This window comes from Protopterus annectens, chromosome 7.part0 (assembly GCF_019279795.1).
Source record: "Protopterus annectens isolate FY-2018-M chromosome 7.part0, PAN1.0, whole genome shotgun sequence".
NCBI lineage: Eukaryota > Metazoa > Chordata > Ceratodontiformes > Protopteridae > Protopterus > Protopterus annectens.
The window spans coordinates 1,978,126,997-1,978,146,535 of record NC_056739.1 but is presented as its reverse complement, the minus strand read 5'-3'; the positions used below and the strand labels follow the sequence as shown (position 1 = coordinate 1,978,146,535).

General features: G+C 39.2%; 1 protein-coding gene across 2 annotated transcripts in view; it reads left to right on the top strand.

Moving 5' to 3' along the window:
- The window catches only part of ADAMTS17 (ADAM metallopeptidase with thrombospondin type 1 motif 17), a 3,302,852-nt gene that overhangs the window by 1,958,354 nt on the left and 1,324,959 nt on the right, over window positions 1-19,539 (top strand). For both annotated transcript variants that reach the window (XM_044078403.1, XM_044078402.1), the window contains exon 13: window positions 2,986-3,152. In XM_044078403.1, coding sequence (XP_043934338.1) covers window positions 2,986-3,152 — 167 coding nt within the window. The remainder of the gene's footprint in view (window positions 1-2,985; window positions 3,153-19,539) is intronic.

Below are 19,539 nucleotides of genomic sequence, written 5' to 3'. Positions count from 1 at the left end.
CCATGTTTTTTGGCCCCAAAACTTGGACCGAACCACAAAAGGAGGGGGGAGTATCAATATTTGTCAAAGATACCCACACCTCCAGGTTGGTGGCACAGCACGAAGCATCAGAGACTATCCATGTGCAACTAACAGTAGGTAAAACTGCCTTCCAGTTTATAGCCTGTTACAGACCACCCTCCCAAACCCAGGAACCCCACTCGGCCTTCCTGAGAACAATGGAAAATATGAAGGTCTCTCCAAACACCATTATATTGGGCGACTTCAACTACCCAAACATGGACTGGGAACATTACTCTAGCTCCAACACCCTAGCCCAAAGGTTCCTAGAATTTATAAACTCAAATGCTGTGGAACAGCTTGTTACCACTCCAACAAGAGGGGAAAACATACTGGACCTGATCATTACCAACATGGGGACTCTATGCTCCAGACCAGACGTGCATCCCTCACTGGTAAGATCAGACCATAAACTAATCTCACTAGATATTCACATCCTGACCCCAGCCCCTGCCCAGAAAACCACAGTGAAAAACTTCTCTAAAGCAAATTTCACACTCCTCAAAACCGATGTGGAATCCTTCAAAGTCCCTGGGCCTGTGGAAAATATGGCCCAGACCGCAGAATCCTTTATAAATGCATTCTATGAACACCTTCAGGAATGCATGGATCATGCAATCCCAAACAAAACCAAGACCCAATCCTCCAAAGGCAGGCGTCCCTTCTGGTGGACCCCAGCCATAAACAAACTATACAATAGAAGGAGGAAGCTACTACATGGTAGAGCAAAATCCCAAAAAGGGAAGGCATCTCTGATCAGTATTGGCAAAAAACTATGGGTACTCATAAAATCATCTTAAGGCCAGCTTTGAGAGAAAAATTGCACAGGACACTAAGGATAATCACAAGGCTTTATTTAGTTATGTTAGAAACCTGGGTGGGAATTCCCAGATATGCTCAGAATTAGTCCAAAATGACAAAAAATACACCGAACCCACAGACATTGCCAACATCCTATCTGACAGGTTCAGCGCAAACTTCTCCCCCGCTTCCCCACCAAAAGGGCAAATATCTATCCCAGCAGAGTGCTGCCCCCCTGACATCTCAGATGCTCAGGTAAGAGCCGTCCTCTCCAAAGCAAAAAACACAGCATCAATGGGACCAGACGGTGTTCTGGGCTGCATCCTACATTAACTCCAAGAAGAACTAAACCCAAACATAAAACTACTGTTCAATCTCAGCCTTACTACAGGATATGTACCCAAAGAGTGGCGTACAGCAACAGTGGTACCTCTCCACAAAGGTGGTGCCTCAACGGATCCTGGAAACTATCGCCCCATAAGCCTGACTAGCTTGGTCTGCAAAGCTATGGAAAGGATCATCATGGACCTCATAAATAAAGATATTGGGGGCCTACAGACACTGGATCCTACCCAGTTTGGCTTTGTTAAGGGCAGACCCTGCCTCTTAAATCTGGTCGATTTCTTTGAAACAGTCACCAAGGCCATTGACGAGGGGAAGGTGGTCCACACAGCCTACCTGGACCTCGCAAAAGCCTTCAATGCAATACCCCACTCGGGCATTATAAATGAGCTCACCAGCTTAAACATAAACCCCTATGTCACTAGATGGGTTGCAAACTGGCTCAAGGACAGAACCCACATGGTTAGAATTGCTGGAGCCATGTCAGACTCCAAACCAGTTACAAGTGATGTCCCACAAGGCTCAGTCCTGGGACCTCTCTTGTTCGGTATATATTTCTCGGAGGTACAGGCCAACACGGAAGGACTGCAGCTGACCAACTTCGCAGATGACTGCAAACTGGGCGCCATAATCAACTCTCCAGCCGACACAAGCATCCTACAAAAGGGCCTCATAGAAACAGACAACTGGTGCCAGAGCCATGGCCTCAAGCTAAACGCCAAAAAGTGTATAGTCATCCCCTTCGGCAAAAACAAAGTGGCCACAAATTAACACATAGATGGTAATCCATTAAGTACGGAAGAAGTAATTAGGGACCTGGGGACCCAAGTTGATAGCAATCTCTCATTCGACAACCACGTTGCCAAAGTGGTTAGAAAATCATTTTATATAGCCCACCTAATCATGAAGGGATTCACATCTAGATCAGGGGAAGTCATCGTGCCTCTTTACTCATCCCTCATCAGGCCCATAATTGAGTACAATGCCCCTTTTGGGATGTACCTTACCAGACACCTGCAGCAACTGGAAAGACCCCAAAAGTACCTCACCAAGAGGATCAAAGGGCTCAAACAAATGCCATATGCTGCCCGGTTAAAGAAACTCCAGCTCTACTCAGTGGCATACCGCCTGCTCAGAAGCGATCTGTGCCTGACGTATAAAGCCATGTCCAACCCGGAATTAATGGACATGCTGCACCTCAGAAAATCCAAATCCCATCGAGCTACGCGCTTGAGAGACTTGAACCTCAGCACTGAAATAAATAGGACATGCTGGAGGGACAGATTCATAACCCAGAGGCTCCCTTCACTCTGGAATAAAATCCCAGTCCAGGTTAGGCAGAGTCCCTCATTGACTGTCTTCAAGAGGAATCTTGATGAGTGGATGGGAGATCATAGATTTACTCCGGGTATCACTTCTGTGTCACTGTTAGACAGATGCAAAGTATACTAACCTCGAAAAAGGGCATAGCAAAATTCATTTTAAAATGGGTGGCGAAAGCCAAACACACTCTGGCTAGGCTTGTAAATGCCCTAGGGCAGATAGCCTAGTATGAACCTATGAACCTATGAACCTATAGGCAATGCAGTTATTTAATTAGTTTGCCTTTCAAAATGGCTGTATTTAAATGTAACTGTTAAGGGGAATAGTCAAGTTCAGAGTTCATTTAGCACTTCACTGTGAAATGTGTGTTTGAAAGTTTGTGTCAGCATGTGAAAGACAATTGCCATCTAGACTTTTGGCTCCCCAGATAATAATATATTTTCCCTTATCTTATTATAGCCCAGGGTTAGGAGGAAAGAATTGCCTGGGAGCAAATGTGGAGCACAAAGTCTGTGAAAATGTGCCCTGTGCAAATGGAGTGCCAACATTCCGAGATCAGCAGTGCCAGTCACAGGACAGAGGAACCAGCAAGGACACCAATCTTTGGGCTGGTGCAGTAAGTGATGGTAAGTACAGAATAACAGATTGTAGTCTGCTAGGAATGTATGTTAATGGGTAAACCTAGAGGAACAAGTTCCTATGCTTTATAAACTTGTGCAGTTTTTTTCAAAACACGGACATTTGTTAACTTGTGCTTTATTGTTTGTGGTGGAAGTCCATTAATACTTGGGTGCTAGGAGTTCAACATTATTGTATGGTATGCATATAAATGTATATTTAATACACTGTGCAATGTATTAAATGTATATTTAATACCCTGTATGCTCTTCTGTTGGTTCCTTTTAACTACCTGTTTAACTTAATTCATTTTATTGTACATTCTGTAACTGTTTAAATAATATCTTGCTTTTTGCATCATGTAGAGTTGTATTGCATGATGCTACTTTGATACCTTGGTAATCTGTATGTTTTGTGCAGTTTCCTTTGGAATGCATTTTTGTTGTATTTTTTTATTACATTACTGTAGAAAGGTTGTGACTGAAAAGGGGCCAAACTGGTCCAGTTCACCTTCCTAGTAAATAAAAAAATAAATAAATAGAATTCATGTGATGGGGGTCTGTGTTAGTGAAACTAGATGGGACATGCAAGAGGGAGAAAGTTACAGCATAGACATAATTTGTATAATTGCATAAAATGTTAAAGCAGTTGTTGGACGCAGCTGTACAAAGAAAAAAAGTCAAGTCATAAAATGAATAATGAAGCTTTGACTAGTCAGTTTCATTTAAATGCTGTACTATCTGTTGTATTAAGTCTACAACAGAAAAGACTAATGTGGGTGTGTAAAACAGGAGTGGAGGGACACAGTGGCACAGCAGTTAGTTTTGTTGCTTCATGCTTCGTTTTTCCATTTAGTTTATGGCTGAAGTGTCTTCACCATAAAACCTGCATCTCTTTCCTCTGTCCCTCTGGGTTTTTACTAGGTGATTCCATTTCCTCTAACATCCCAGACATGCCATAGGTGACTTAGTCCTCCCTGAAATTGTACTGTAGGTGTTCAGGTTCTGTGTCACTGAATATGTACACGTGTGTCCTCTGATGTACTGGTACTCTGTTCAGAATTAGTTTATCTGCCTTGCTTCTATTGAGTACCAGGATTGCCTCTGGTTCCTTTGTGACACTGAACTGGAATAAAGAGGTGACAAGAAGATGAATCAAATAAGTGTATGATAAACAATTATTTAAGAATGATGTTTCATAAAACATACTTTAGACAGCTCTTAAGGTCAGTAGACCCACCGTCATGTCTTAATTCTGCTGGCCAGTTTGTCTCCACAAAGTCCAGCAACGCTCCTATAACTAAAGCTGTAGCCCTGTATCTCGCCTGTACAGTTCTTGAAGAAATGTGGTCAAAGCATACAGCACCCTTTCACTAAATATTTCTTTGTTTCTTTATAGCAGTGTTAGATTCTGCTTTCCTTAGCCTTTTCTACACTTTTCGACGTCTGTCTTTGTTTGGGTGTGTCTTCCTGATTGAGAGAAAATTATTGCTAGCACTGTGTTCATCTACAAGAAGCCCTAAATTAAAAATATAAACATCTGCTTCACCACAGTGTTTTACCAGAGTAGTTTCCAAAACAATTTGTCTTAATTTAAAAGATTTCTAAATGCCAGCAGACTGACTTTTCATACAATATTGACATTTGTTATGATAAATCATGCATTTTCATATATTCTGTGAACACTATATGGTGTTACAAGCCATATGAATGTGATTTTTCTGTAAATGAAGTAGAAATGAATGCACTTTCAGTGTGACAAGAGTGCACGCATATGCTTGGATGGAAACACAATCACACATCCCCACCTAGTGCTTAGGCTGATAATGTAACAAAGTGTTTCAGCAGTCATCATGAAGCCATGGTGAAATTGCATCAAATGTGCTGTGCAATAGATGAACAGAAACCGTCACGTAACTGGTCATGAAGCATTCTGATAATGAAGTAGAACAAAACATAAGCTGGTTTGACACTATTACAGGCAGCTTAAAAATATATGTCTTTACAGAATATTCTGCATAATCAAAAGAATGTTGCTTTGATTCCTGATTCACTGGTGCCAGAGTCCCATTTGACAAAAAAACAGCTGAATACAAATTCTTGTAAGGAATCCCTTACATTGCAAAGGGCAGTCTCTTTCAGTTGTTTCAGCTCAATAGCATGGTTATATACTTAATGCAGTTTAGCCAAACTTCTGCTGACATTAAAACTGATAGAACACTGTTTTTAGAATGGCAGGCTCTCTGTCGACATATGAAGTATAGTAGTCTGAAGCATTTCCTATAAGGAGAAGTATAGCTAAGGTGGGGCAAAGGGTGCAGCAGCCTCAGGAATAAGGTGTTAAGGGGTTTAGATCGATAGCACATTAATTTCCTTACCAATGTTTCTGAATGCCGATATGGAAATACTATTTGTTCTGGACTTAAGCCCAGTGCTTTGTGCATGGTCTAAGCTGTAGAAAGCTGCTTGCTACAAATCTAGCAAGCAGTTTGCTGCAGTTTTAAAGACTTTTTTTTCTTTCTTCCTTGAGTTGAGGAGTGTACAACATCAGACCTGGCACTCCTTAGGACCTTGAAGGAAAGCCAGGTCAGAGAAACCAGAGAACAGACCTTTTTTTTCTTTGCTCCTCAACTTACAGTTGTTCGGGGGCACCAGATCAGGGAAGTCACTGGGCACTAAATGACTCAAGCTTGAAAAAGTATGGTGGTTTCTTAATAGATGAATTATAGGGTTGTAGTTCTTCAGGTATCCATAAAGCTTCAGGAACCGTCGTATTTTGTTTCTTATAGGTTAAGCAGAACTTACTTCTGCTTGGTCTGGAATGCAGTGTGTATATATTTGGTCTGGAATGTACAGCCAGGGGAGCTAACACTCAGTGAGGAACCCTAATACTCAAAATAAATATCAGTAGTACAAAATAAGCAAGAAATAGTGCACGAATCTAGGAGCAATGTTGAACATCACCAGTTTACATACCCACACTGGATATGGGAAGAAACCATTGGTAAGAACATGTGAACACAGACAGGTCAAGCAGACTCCAAACAGCTAACTACCCACCTGGAAACCAAACCAGAAAAACAGCTGATATCCGTTCTAGTGACAATTCAACCTTGCCTGTGACATGGGAAGGTAACAACTCCCCAAATCCCCTAAAGATGAGGTCTTTGGAGTACCTTTTTGTTTTCCTCCTGTGTTATTTTTACAGGAAAAAGCAAACTGGATAAACTGGTTTTGGTAGTCACAGAAAAGTAAACCTACAAATACTATGCCACTTTCATCAGGAATGGTACATTTTTCACCATTATGCTGTTCAGAAGTAAGAAGCTATTAATCATCATCATCGTCATCTTTATGCTTCAGTATCTGCTTACCCAGAACATTCTCCATACCTCTGTTAGACACAGAATCTAAGCCACTAATCTGAATTCTTGTAAAGTGCATGTATTCAGGTCTTATGATTCCTTCTGCATCTTTGACTGTGGTAACGCATCCATCTCTGAACCTGAAGACTGGATTGTAGTCCCAGGTAAGGATTGCGCTAATACCTAAATTACTACCATCTTTACACAGCATAAAATATTGATTCCCTAGTGGGGGATACTGTCCTTCAGAGGAGATGTTAAACCAAGGTCCTTTCTGCCTGCTGTAATACAGGTGTTCTATGTGGAGGTGAAAGAACCCAAGGTGTTGTCTTGGAAAAAACAAATGAAATGTACCTAGTATATTGGTTATTATATGAGCTATACATGGGTGAATGTTGACCATATAGGCTTCAGCCACAAATTACTACCAGTCTTATATTTTGCATTTGTATATAAAGCACTTTGAAATTAGAAAAGAATCGGGTATAAATAAAATGTGTGCATCTGTGCACCTGCTGTCTCAGCTTCAGTCACTTTTAATTTCTGTCTGATTATATTGTAAAATTTATACCTTTCTTGTCTACCTCCTGTATTTCATTAAGATTTGCTGCCCTCAGTGCTGATACACCCTCATGGCATTTATGTCTGTATTTATACTGTTGTAAACTTAAAAATATATCAGCTGGTATTTTGTTTGTTAATTGGGTATGCGAGCTGTTCCAGGGACCCATTTCAGCCATGGGTTTGGCCCAAAGCAACCAACAGAGCATTTCTGCTTCAACTGTGGAAACAAGCATATTGCAAGTACGCCTTATCAGTTACCATAACAGAACTGCTGTCTGTTATATCACACTTCCTTCAGAAGCCTGACATATGGCCATGTAAACCGTGACCGTTTGGAAGGTCTTCCTTTTCTTTTTAATTCAGTGCAGCATAGAATTTAAGCTCCTAGAACAGAACTGCTCTGTTATTAGCATGCCTCTTTTGGCAACCTTCTCTATGGTCCTGCAGACTGCAGCCTTTTAGAAGATCCCCTCGCCTTTCCAATTTAGTGCAGTATAGGATTTAAGCTCCTAGAATGGAACTGCTGCCCACTGTTGGCACACCTCCTCTGGCAACCTGCTGTATGGCCCTGCAGACTGTAGCTCTGTGGGGATTTTTTCTACCTTCTAATTCAATCAATTTAATCTTCTTAGTTTAGAAAATACACTGCATGTCCCATTGTTTGTGGTTCTGTTTTATTTTGTAAGTGCCTTGCTCTACCTTTGTCCGTAACAGCTACATTTTAGTGGTAGACTGAGACTATTGCATTAGCCTGTGGAATAAACTGACCCTGGCACTAGCATGAGTAGCATTTGTATGATGTCCATGCATCTTCTGCGGCCAATGTCCTTCTTTACACCACTTAATCTCTGTCCTGTTCGATGTGAGGGAAGAACATCTACCTTCTACATGCCTGTTTTTCTAACCATGACCCAGGGCATCTTACTAGCTAGTGAAGGAGTATATCTGGTTTGAGAGTTTTTTTTTTTTTTTTTTTGGGGGGGGGGGTTGGCTCAGCTTCCGGTTTCCCAAGTTTCACCCTCTTTTAAACTATACTGTTACTGGAAACAAGATACATGTTGCACTCACTCAACTTTTGTTTCTGTGCCCCATTTTATTCTCCATCTTTGTAATTAACCTCTCCTGTCATATATCCAATCTTCCCACCATCATGTATGCTAGAAAGAGGGTAATATACAGAACCCAACATGCCAGTTCAGGTGTCAAAATACCTAGAACAAGACCTCCCTATCTTATCAACTGGCTAACACACAATAACATAATTCTCAGTACAAAAAAAAGCAATAATTGTTGGAACACCACAGAAATTAATTAATGAAACCAAGGGAGAAAATAACAAACTCAGAACTGTATAATCCCACCATGGTGTACCACACGAGGCATAATACCTGGGGATGGTATGGATGGTAATGAGCTCAGTTCCGATTTTTCCATCATGGAACCAGTCTTTGATTCGAACACTGGGAAGGATTTCATTGTTTATAATTACTCTACTAAATCTTTTGCCTCCCAACATGTAGATGTTCTCTCAAAAGGTTTGAGCTTTGTTCCTGCAAGAAGAGCGAATCTGGTGAGTGTATTAATGGATTTAAAGTTATACACTCGTAAATTAAACCTGTAAACTTGAAACAAGTGACAAACTAAACAGACCTTTAAATAAAAGATATTTCAGTTTATCAAAGGATGAGAGGATCCTTCTTAAACAAATTATGGATGATTGTTCCATCAAGGTAATGAAGCCAGATAAAGGGGATGGCTTGGTTGTCATGAATGTTGAAGATTATTGCTCTAGAATGAATTCTATATTGTCCTCGGATGTGTATATTAAAGTTTCCCAAAATGAGGATAATGTAGCTTTTGCTAAAATTGATGTGTTGTTACAAGACATGTTGATGCAAGGACAGTTAACCAAAGATGGGTTTGATTTCATGTGGAATGACCACCCGGTTATAGCTAATTTTTTTGGTATCCGAAAAATTCATAAGGGCCTAGATAATTTGAATTTTAGTGAATGCTAATAGATCTAAAATGTATTATATAACAATATTTCTAGATTTTTTGTTGAAGGATTGTGTTGCTTGTAGTCCACAAATTTGTAAGGCTTCTTGGGAATTTCTGACCAAGATGAATAATGTATGCTATGTCAGTGGTATTATTTTTTTTAACAATTGATGTGGTGAATTTATACTCAGCTCTACCACATGATATTGGGCTGATATGGATGGAAAATCTGTTGTTTGGGTTGAAGTGTTTTTCAATGGATAGAGTTAACATTATAGTGGAATTGACGGAGGTGGTTCTTGTGAATAATTATATCTTTTGAAGGGCATTTATTTAAGCAGGTGACAAGTGTTGCCATGGGGTGAGTATGTGCTCCCAGTTTTGCAAATTTGGTTATGGCCCAATGGGAAACTAAATTTATCTTCAATAGTCCTTATGTGACATATTGGTCTTATTATACCCATTATCTGGATGATATTTTTATTCTTTGGACAGGTACAGAGTATAAATTAGAAGAATTTCTACACTATATGAATGGTACAACTGATTTCTTACAGTTTTCTCATAAAATAGGTCATGATAGAATTGCTTTTTTGGACATAGATTTAATAAAAACAAGGAGTTAGGTTGCTTCCAGTCTAATATTTTTAGAAAAAGTACTTTTACAAATATGTATTTGCACTTCAGCAGTTGGCACCCTACACATCAAAAGAGGGTAGTTCTAAAAGGTCAGTTAGTGAGAGTAGCAAGAATGGTTACTGAACCTACAGCCTTCTTAAATGAATGTGATAAGGTCATTGGTATGTTTTTAAGTAGAGGTTACCCTGAGGAATTCCTTTATAATATAAAAAATGTCATTCAAAAAAGACTACAGGGTTTTTATAAACCAATTTTGACGTATAGTGGGGGTGAAATAGAAGTTGAGGATGGCATTTTGATAAATCAACCCATTCATAATAGAATCCATCAAAACAGTATTGAAGGATAAAGGAGAGCATTTATTACTACTTTCACTGTAGATAGTTTTGATGTGTGGGAAATATTGAAGAAAAATTGGACTGTATTTTCATGTGATAATAGAATGGCCAATTTGTTAGGTAAGGGCTCATTGATTGTATATAAGAAGGAAAGATCTTTTACAAATATTTTGGAATCACAAAAATCTGTTTCTCGTAGGAGAAAGGGCATGTTTAAATGTGGCCATTGTGCCCAATGCCCATTTATGAATGTTACGGATATTTTAGCTGTTAATGAAGTTTAAATACTTTTGAAAGGGCATTTTATATGTCAATCTTCCCAAGTTGTGTATATTGCTACCTGCAAAAGATGTGCAGCATTTTATTCTGGGAAGACAAGTAGAAAATTTAAGGAAAGAGTTTGAGCACCGTCTGGATATTTGCAAAGGGAATATAAAAAATTCCCTTGCCAAACATGTGTCATTTCCTGATCATTCTTTTATATTTAGTGTGGTAGACCAGGTTAGTAGGGATCAAAGGGGCTTTGTTATTAGTGAACATCTCAATAAATGTGAGCTTAAATGGCAATTGCTGCTCAATGCAGCAAAAGCCCCAGGTATTAATGAAGCTTGCTATATAAATTGTTTGCTAAAACTGAAGCATTTAGAGATATGAGTTTGTATAGATTTTTTATATATGTGTATTTTACACACACACACATACACGCACACATACACACACACACACACACACACACACACACACACACACACACACACACACACACCTACATACATATATAGATAAGTCTGCACATGTTTTTAGACTTTTGCACATATATTTTTAGGAATATGTTACAGATCTTATTTTGACATGGCCTTTTTAAAGGATATTTTTTTCTGTTTTATGATGTTTAATGTGATTGGTGGTATCTAGTTTTGGAGGGGTATTTAAATGTTGGTTGTGTGCAATGATAGTCATTCTGAAGAAGTTCCTATTTTAAAAGATGAAAGTGCTTAATAATTAAAGTGTGTTGCTGAACAGCTAAAAAAAAAACTAATTAAAGTGTATTGCCAAACAGCTGTATTGTTTCATTGCCTGCCTCATTTGGTACACCACAGAGGGATTTTACACCACAGGAGTTATCTTCCATTCCCTCATGTGGTCCACGTGCAATAAATACTCTGAAGCCCCTGAGACAGTCAGTCACTTTACACACTTAAGGAATTTGGATAGATTAAAACATGAACTTTAAACACCACTTAACCATTGCTAAAGCAGGCAACTCTCTTCCTTTCTCCTAATGGCAGATCTGTAATAAGAAAAGGAGGCCTGCTTGCCAGTCTAGACTATGCATTACATATCATGGCCTCAGTATGCAGACATTGCAGCCCTTCCCTTCAAACCTTCCTCAGTAGCATCTGTAGGATTTTTGACCCTATCTCCCAAAAGAGAACAGCAATGCTCTGCTCTAACCAAAGCAAAATGGCTTCCAGGGCAACATAGTCCTAAACTATTTTTTATGGTCATTAATATACAAACTCCTTCAACAAACTTCCTTTCTTTGGCTAGTCAACTTACAATATGGAAATCCAGTTATGGCCTCAGTTCAGTTCCTGGCTTTTGTTAGATATTACACCCCCAAGAAACAGACATCATTCCACTGACTGCAACTTTTCAGTACTAGCCTCAATTCTAGTGAATGCCTACCAGCCTACCTCAGGGACAGCTCAAGTCATTCAGATAAAAACTTAAACAAAAAATACCTTTTTTAAGAAGCAAAATGCTACTTGTTTCCCATCAAATTAATAACGTGATCAGGAGACCCACTCGCCCACATCATGGCAGTTCTGCTTCTGCTGTAATAAGAAGCAATGTAGTAAACTCAAATTAAGCTCCATGTTACATCGAATCCCTCCACCCCCAATCTCTACAACATTTCTACTCCCTATACATATTTGTGTACAGAAGTATCCACCCTCCACCCCTACATTTTGGTAAATGTTTGTATAAAGAGGCATATTTTGCAACTGCTATGATTTTAAATACAGCCCTGTGATTTTTGCTGTTAAATGTTACCTTACCTTTTCTATATATTTTTTTCATAAAGTTAGACCTTTCTAAGCTCGTTTATGGGAACACACATCATTAATTACAAACCTCAAATTATACAAAGGTTTCTTATCATAAACTGTTTGTGGTCTATTACATAAAGACCTGTGTTTGAAAATAAGAAATTGCTCCTCTTTTTTGAAAATAAGAAAGAGCTCCTCTTTTTGACCCTTTTCTATTATTTTTAAAGTCCATTGCTATCACATTTAAAGTTCGAAGGACAAGATATTGTTAAACAGTTGATGATATTGCTCAGTGTTTTTTTTTTCTAGAATTACTGCATTTGTTGTACAGTGACTATGTTTACTAGGTAATTTGTGGAAATATTTTTCTTAACAACTTAATGACTGTTTTATTTTATTTACATTGAAAACCTTTACAAAACAAAGTAACTCTGCCAAATTGGAGTATGTTTACAACTGTTCATCTACCTTTGTTTTCTTCACTTTCATTGTTCAGGGATTAGTTTGAAATAGGGCAATTGAGATACGTTTATCTATTTATTTTTCATTTATGAACTGGGTCAGTGAACTGGTCCAAAGACCATTTTCTACCATTACCCAGGCCATGAGGTGAAAAATTAACATATTTACAAAGTTGGATTGAAATGTGTGTGCATGCGTGCGTGTGTGTGTGCGTGTGTGTGTGTGTGTGTGTGTGTGTGTGCGTGCGTGTGTGTGTGTGTGTGTGTGTGTGTGTGTGTGTGTGTGTGTGTGTGTGTGTGTGTGTGTGTGTGTGTGTGTGTGTGTGTGTGTGTATGTGTGTGTGTGTAAGCTTAGAGTTTCCTGCAGTAGAATCTTATAAAAGTGAAAGGAGCGATTTTGAATTCTGACTGCTATAAAAAGGACTGGCAGTGGTATTTCAAAACTTGGCTATTTTAATGTTTTCTGTAGTATTGTGCAATAGGGCAACTCACTACACCTAGTTACCCAGGGCACCATATCTGCCACTACCTAATTATTTGCACGCAGAAGTTGCACAACTTTGGTGGAGAGTGCAATACTTTTTTAGGTTTAAGAAATGATTGCAGTGACTACCAAGGCTGATCAGCCTCAAGAGTGATAATAAGCAGAGAGGCAGAGTATAAAGGTTTGGAGGGAGGAGCAGTGCTTAATTTATTGTAGCTCAAAAGCTCAATTCCACTCAAGAATCTCAAATGCCCATGTTACTTGAATGAGCATTTCAGTCTGAGAAAAAATGCAGCTCATTCTAGTGAAAGACTTGTGTGTGTGTGTGTGTGTGTGTGTGTGTGTGTGTGTGTGTGTGTGTGTGTGTGTGTGTGTATGTGTGTGTGCATGGATGTGTGTGTGTGTGTGTGTGTGTGTGTGTGTGTGTGTGTGTGTGTGTGTGTGTGTGTGTGCATCCGTGTGTGTGTGTGTGTGTGTGTGTGTGTGTGTGCATCCGTGTGTGTGTGTGTGTGTGTGTGTGTGTGTGTGTGTGTGTGTGTGTGTGTGTGTGTGTGTGTGTGTGTGTGTGCATCCGTGTGTGTGTGTGTGTGTGTGTGTGTGTGCATCCATGTGTATGTATGTGTGCATGGATGTGTGTGTGTGTGTGTGTGTGTGTGTGTGTGTGTGTGTGTGTGTGTGTGTGTGTGTGTGTGTGTGTGTGTGTTCATTGCCTATGAATCTATCTTGTCTCTAATGACACTATCCGTTTTGAGGAGGTATAATATATTTGACAGTTGCAAGGGTTTTACAATTTTCCAAAGAAGTTGTACACTTTTAGTACTGAGCTTTTAATCCAACTTTGCTTTTGTTTGAGTAACACCCTTCTGGAAGATATGGGAGCCATCTGGAGTGTTTCACAGCTTCGAGTTTGCAGTTGTTGGCAAACTTGACCAGCCAGGGACCCTTGACAGCAGATGTGAGTTCAGCAAAGCATAAGTCAGAGACTAACAGTCCTAAAACCTGACCTTGTAGAATGCCACTGGTATTGAGTCTTTTTGATCTGAATCTGCTTCAGCAGATAAACAAATCTGTGATGGCGAGACAGATTTATCAAGCAATGATGGAACAAACGTCTACTCCAGATCAAGCAATGTGATGCACTATCTTCCTTTAAAAAGGAGTTAGACAATTGGATGGCTACTCACAAATTCACCACTGGCATGACTGGCCTGTCCCTCTTGAAAAAGTTAGGTAAGGCCTAAGGGTGGGTATTGGCAAGGTGTAAATGACCACATGGCCCCATTGCCCTCTATTTTCTATGGTCCTGTGACTGAGTTAAGTGTGCCACCTACCCTAATGGAATGAGAGCTATCCAGTGGTTTATGTAGTGGTTAATGTTTAGGTGGGTCAATTTATCAATGATTCCAGAGTGCAAAGTAGTGTCAAAGGCTTAAGACAAGTCTTAGTAGGTAGTGTGCACTACTTAGTTTTTATCTAGCGCCATTGTGACTCTTTTAGAGAAGTCATCCTGGTTTGGAGAGCAGTATATACCTTTCACAAAGCTGTATTTATTTGGGTCGAGGGATTGTAAACTTCTAATGTCATTACTTATGAATTCCTTGATGGTGTGTTCCATAACGTGACATATGAGGCATTTGAAGCTAATTAGTCTGTACTTCCCAGAGTCACTGACTGGACTGCTCTTGTGGAAGAGAGTCCACCACAGATGTTTTTCAGGCTTCAAGATCATAACCAGTGAACAGACTGAGGTTAAGTAGGTCTATAAAGGAGCCAGTGAAGCAGTGTTTCGTACTAAAAAAGAAACAGCCTGGTATGTTATCTGAACCAATGCAACTCATGTTTTTTTGTTTTGGAGAGGGAGTCTCTCACTTATTTGGAGGTAAAAATGAAGTGTGTTTTCTGATTGGTGTGGGAGGGGAATACATGGACAGAACAAAGAATAGAGAGTCGAGTTAAATACGCCTGCAGTTATATTTGCAGTAAACTCTGTAGTTGTATGATGCCATGTGAGGTTGTAAATGCTGGGGTTCCAACAAAGGAGTATGTTTCTGAACTTGGCATTGTATTTGTGATGAATAAGGACAGAAACATCAACGCATGAGCTTAGATGAGAGTAATATTCCATAGTAAATGTGACTATTTAGCTATAAGGGTGGGAAGCTTTTAAATTTAATTCAGAAACTAGTGCTAGAAAGTTTGCTTTGCAAATGTTTCTGAAGACAGTGGGATTCGAGGGCAGATCTGGCTGGGCTCCTGTGAAGAATACTGTAGTTTGCAGGCTAGGTTTGACCAGTGAGCAGATAAGTATGGATATGGTACATAACTGTGCCATACTTGTGAAAACCAGATCAAGAAGGTTTGAGCACCTAGTAAAGGTAGATACTAAATGGTCTACAGAGTATTTGCTGATGACTTCCAATAACATTTGTGCATTATTAGTGATACATGCTTGCCAGTTTATAGATGGAGAGTTGAAATCACTCAAAATAGCTGTGTTTGGTTTATAGGATAGCGATTCTAGTTTAAGGTAGTCTTCATGGGCTGAGAGTGTCATGTTAGGGGTTCTGTAGTTGACCATTATATGAAAAGTGGGTGGACCTGTAGTTATGAAGATAAGTAAAATTCTGTTATCCTGCTGGAGTAGGTTCAAGGTGATAGTATTAGGAATAAATTGACAGTGATTCCCTCCTGTCCTTGACAGGACCAGCCTTATTGAAGGTTTTAAATGAGTGGAGGCATTAACATCAAGTACAAAAATAGTGTTATCAATTCATCAGTACCATGTTTGTGGGTGTCTGCAAATTTCTCTGTTTTTTTAAAGGTTACGAAAATCTTGAGAGTGGGTGACTTTTGTTCAGATTTCTAGCACTGGGCAGTGCCATGTTAGTATAGGCCTGATTTGAATTTGCTGGGCTCATAGATCTAAGAGACTAACACTTTGCCTAAAAAAGGCACTGTGGGGGCAGAAAACATCTTGGCTGATATGCAGCAGTCCTGCAGAAAGAGGTGCAGACCATCCCTAGTAAAACAGGTAGGATTCTGAAAGCCACACTTACCTCAATGCCCACATGAAGAAGTATTCCATGTATCCCGCAGGTCTGCATATGAAGACGACACATCTTGACCAGCTCCTAGATGTTAATGTGCTACTGAGGTGTTTGAGTGTATTAGTACAGTGTCTGCAAAGTCTCCTAAGCTTTGGTGTGGATTTAGTTAGTGTTTAATGCTGATGTTGCATTGCTGTTGTGCGAGGGATGTGTGACTTCTGACAATCACATGACAATTACATGACTTAAGAAGTTTGCCTCCATTTTAAGTAACTGTTTACATTTCTCACATATAGATTCAATATATGGTAAAAATTGCATGTTACTGAACACAAGCTAGTTGCTACACTGTCTAAAATATCTAGCAGTAGGCTGGTGATGAATGACTTCAGAGCTGACTGTAGTCTCATGGTGAGCAAATATCTGATATTCACATATGGTAGTTCAGTGGGTATTACTGGCATGCTGGCTGTTTGGTTGTAAGGCTTTTGAAATTACAGCAGTCAGTGATAGGCTTGCAAAGCTGACTATTTATTGAGTCATTTTTAACAGGAAAAACACAATCATAATAAGCTTCTGTGATTCTACCACTGTATACAGTCTGCACAGGGCAGAGATGAATAAGGCAACTTAAAGTACAATAGCTATAGATGAAAAAAACAGTCATTTTTGGAGTACTCGGGAGGGGAAATTTTATCAAGGCATCCACTGGCTACTGTCTAACTTGGGTTATTGATGTGCTGCACATAGTGCAGTGTGGTCTAGCTGTAAGCAAAGAAGTTCAAGGCCATACAGTAAAACAAATACTGAAATGTATATGAGGCACAAACAACTAATCTGAAATTTGAGTGCTATCAAGTTATCAAAAAATACATGATCAGAACCACTGCAGATTTCCCTTTTCTCACAAGACCAATGTGGAAACACTACTCTAAACATTGACAAAAACCTCAAAAAAACAACTGTAGTCACAATATCCTCTTGATATTCATGCTGAAGAACGTATAGCCACCTGACTGTTCAGCCACATTGGCCTGTCACCCTGTTTACTGTTCTTACAGTGCAGAAGGTCAGCCATTTCTGAAATTGTTTTTGTGGAGAGGCTGCACCTCCTGATCTGAGGGCACTAGTTCCACAGCACTAATCAACAAACATATTAACTCTGATGTTACACTAATTCAAAGTAAACAGAATACTTTATCACCTTTACTCTGAGTTCATCTAAACTCAGGTTAAATTATTTATTTATGTATTTATTTCTTTTTTGTCTGTGGGTCAATTATTTCTCTAGAAAAGTTAATGACAGGAACACTTAATTTTATTCTTTATTCCACAGATTTCATCCATACTCTTTTGTTTGTGGTAAGGGGTGGGCAAACCTTTGCACTCTTTTCTAATGCATTTAGATACCAACAGAAACAACTTTTCACCTACACACATCCACCAGGTCATTCACCCGCCACACTTCTCACTTTCTCCTCTCCACAAGGGATTTGGATTTCTTATTCTGATTGCCTGTTGTACTTTCCCTAACTAGATGGTTGGTACTGCTCCCTTTTGGCTTCATTATATTGAAGCCAGTTCTACAGTGGCCATTTTATGTCCTACTGTAGGCCTAAATCACTAGAAGATTACCTTGATTTGGAGCAGCAGTTTATAGTGAACACTCACTTCTGTCTTTCCATGAAAAAGTATGTTGTTATTGTCTTACTGCTTTTCCTGGTTAGGAGTCACCAGAGCGGAACTTCGGTCCACTAATGATTGGCAGTAGATGTTGACGAACGCCGAGGTACCAGCTCGATGTTCAACCTTCAATTAAGGCACGCCCATCTACGCATGTCTTTGGAATGCCACCCAACCGCGGGGAGGACATGCAGACTCCACACAGAAGGCACTCCCCGCACTCCAGCCAAGAATCGAACGGGCGAACCTTTTGCTGTGAGGCAACAACGCTACCGCTGCACCACCGCGGATGTCCATGATATGTAACCTACTGAATTTGATGAGGGTTTTGAACAAACTACTTATGATGTACTAAGATTTCTTACCTGGAACTCGGAAAATAACATTTGAACTCCTATTTTTAGCTGTTGCCTTAGACCATGTTTTTATGTATTGTATGTATATATATATATATATATATATATATATATATATATATATATATATAGATATATGTGTGTGTGTCTCTCTCTATCTTTCATACACACACCCAGTCTTTGTACCAGAGTTTATTTCAAAACACTGGTAGTATGGAAATTAACCTATATTGTTTATGCCACTAAATTTATGAACATTGTATTACGGCTAACATTTTAACCAAATAGTATTTTCCACTTTGCTTAGTGACATACCACCCTCTCACCACAAATACATGCAGATGCATATAGACATGCACAGAGGTGTGTGTGAGCAAACATACATACTCAATAAGCACATTGCTACAAAACAGCCCAAGGGCATCACTGATCATAAAAACAGCAACCAACTGTTATTTCTTGGACTTATGCAACATGCTGGTGGTCCAATGCATTTCACTACCTCCCTCATTAATTTCAAGATGAAGGACATTCCCGTTTTACACATTTATGTTTATGCAAAGTTGGCTTGATTTTACTCTTGCAAAGAAATCTCACTATTAGCCTTTTTCCAAGGAATTTCCACCACTAATTTCTAAAGAGCGCTGTTTGAATGTTGTGTTGAATTTACTCAGCATTTTGTAAAAATATATCCAAACAGAAGCAAATGTCTGAGTAACTAATTATGATGATTTATATACATAAAGATGCTGGTGAGACATGAGCAATGCAGTGTTATTACATATCAGAGTAAGGCCTACATTTCTGCTGTGCCTGGCTAAAGAATAACACTGCTGCCTTACTGGTTTCCTTTTTTGTATGCAGCAAAAATGTGAACTTGTATCAAAGCTACATTCCTGTTACAGAGATGAGGATACTGCAGTCCTGAGTTGTGAAAAGGTCAAGGCTTCATATGAATCCATATAGTACCAGTTTAACATCATCTTATTCACAGCCTGAAAAAGATGTTTCCTTCTTTCTTACCAAAAAGTATTGTATAAGTCACTGCATTTCAAAGAAAGCATCAAGAAAATTGCATATTCAAATAAATATTAAATACATTGGTTGTATATTTTATTTTTTCTGTTTGATTGTGTGACATTCCTTTGTAGCAGCTACTAGGATTTTTAAGATTTTTATAGTTTTTCTTTTATCTCTTGCATGCAGAGTATAGTAGAACACATCTGAAAGCAAATACTAAGATAAATAGTAGTTTAGCAGAGCAGGGTAAAGTTACAATGTGTTATTAAGGGTTGGGGTTGGGACAATGGATAAGGTGTTTACCTCAGAATCACCATATACAAGGTTTGAGTCTTACCAATAAAAGGGAAATTGGCTAGGATTAAAATGGCCCAAAATGACAGC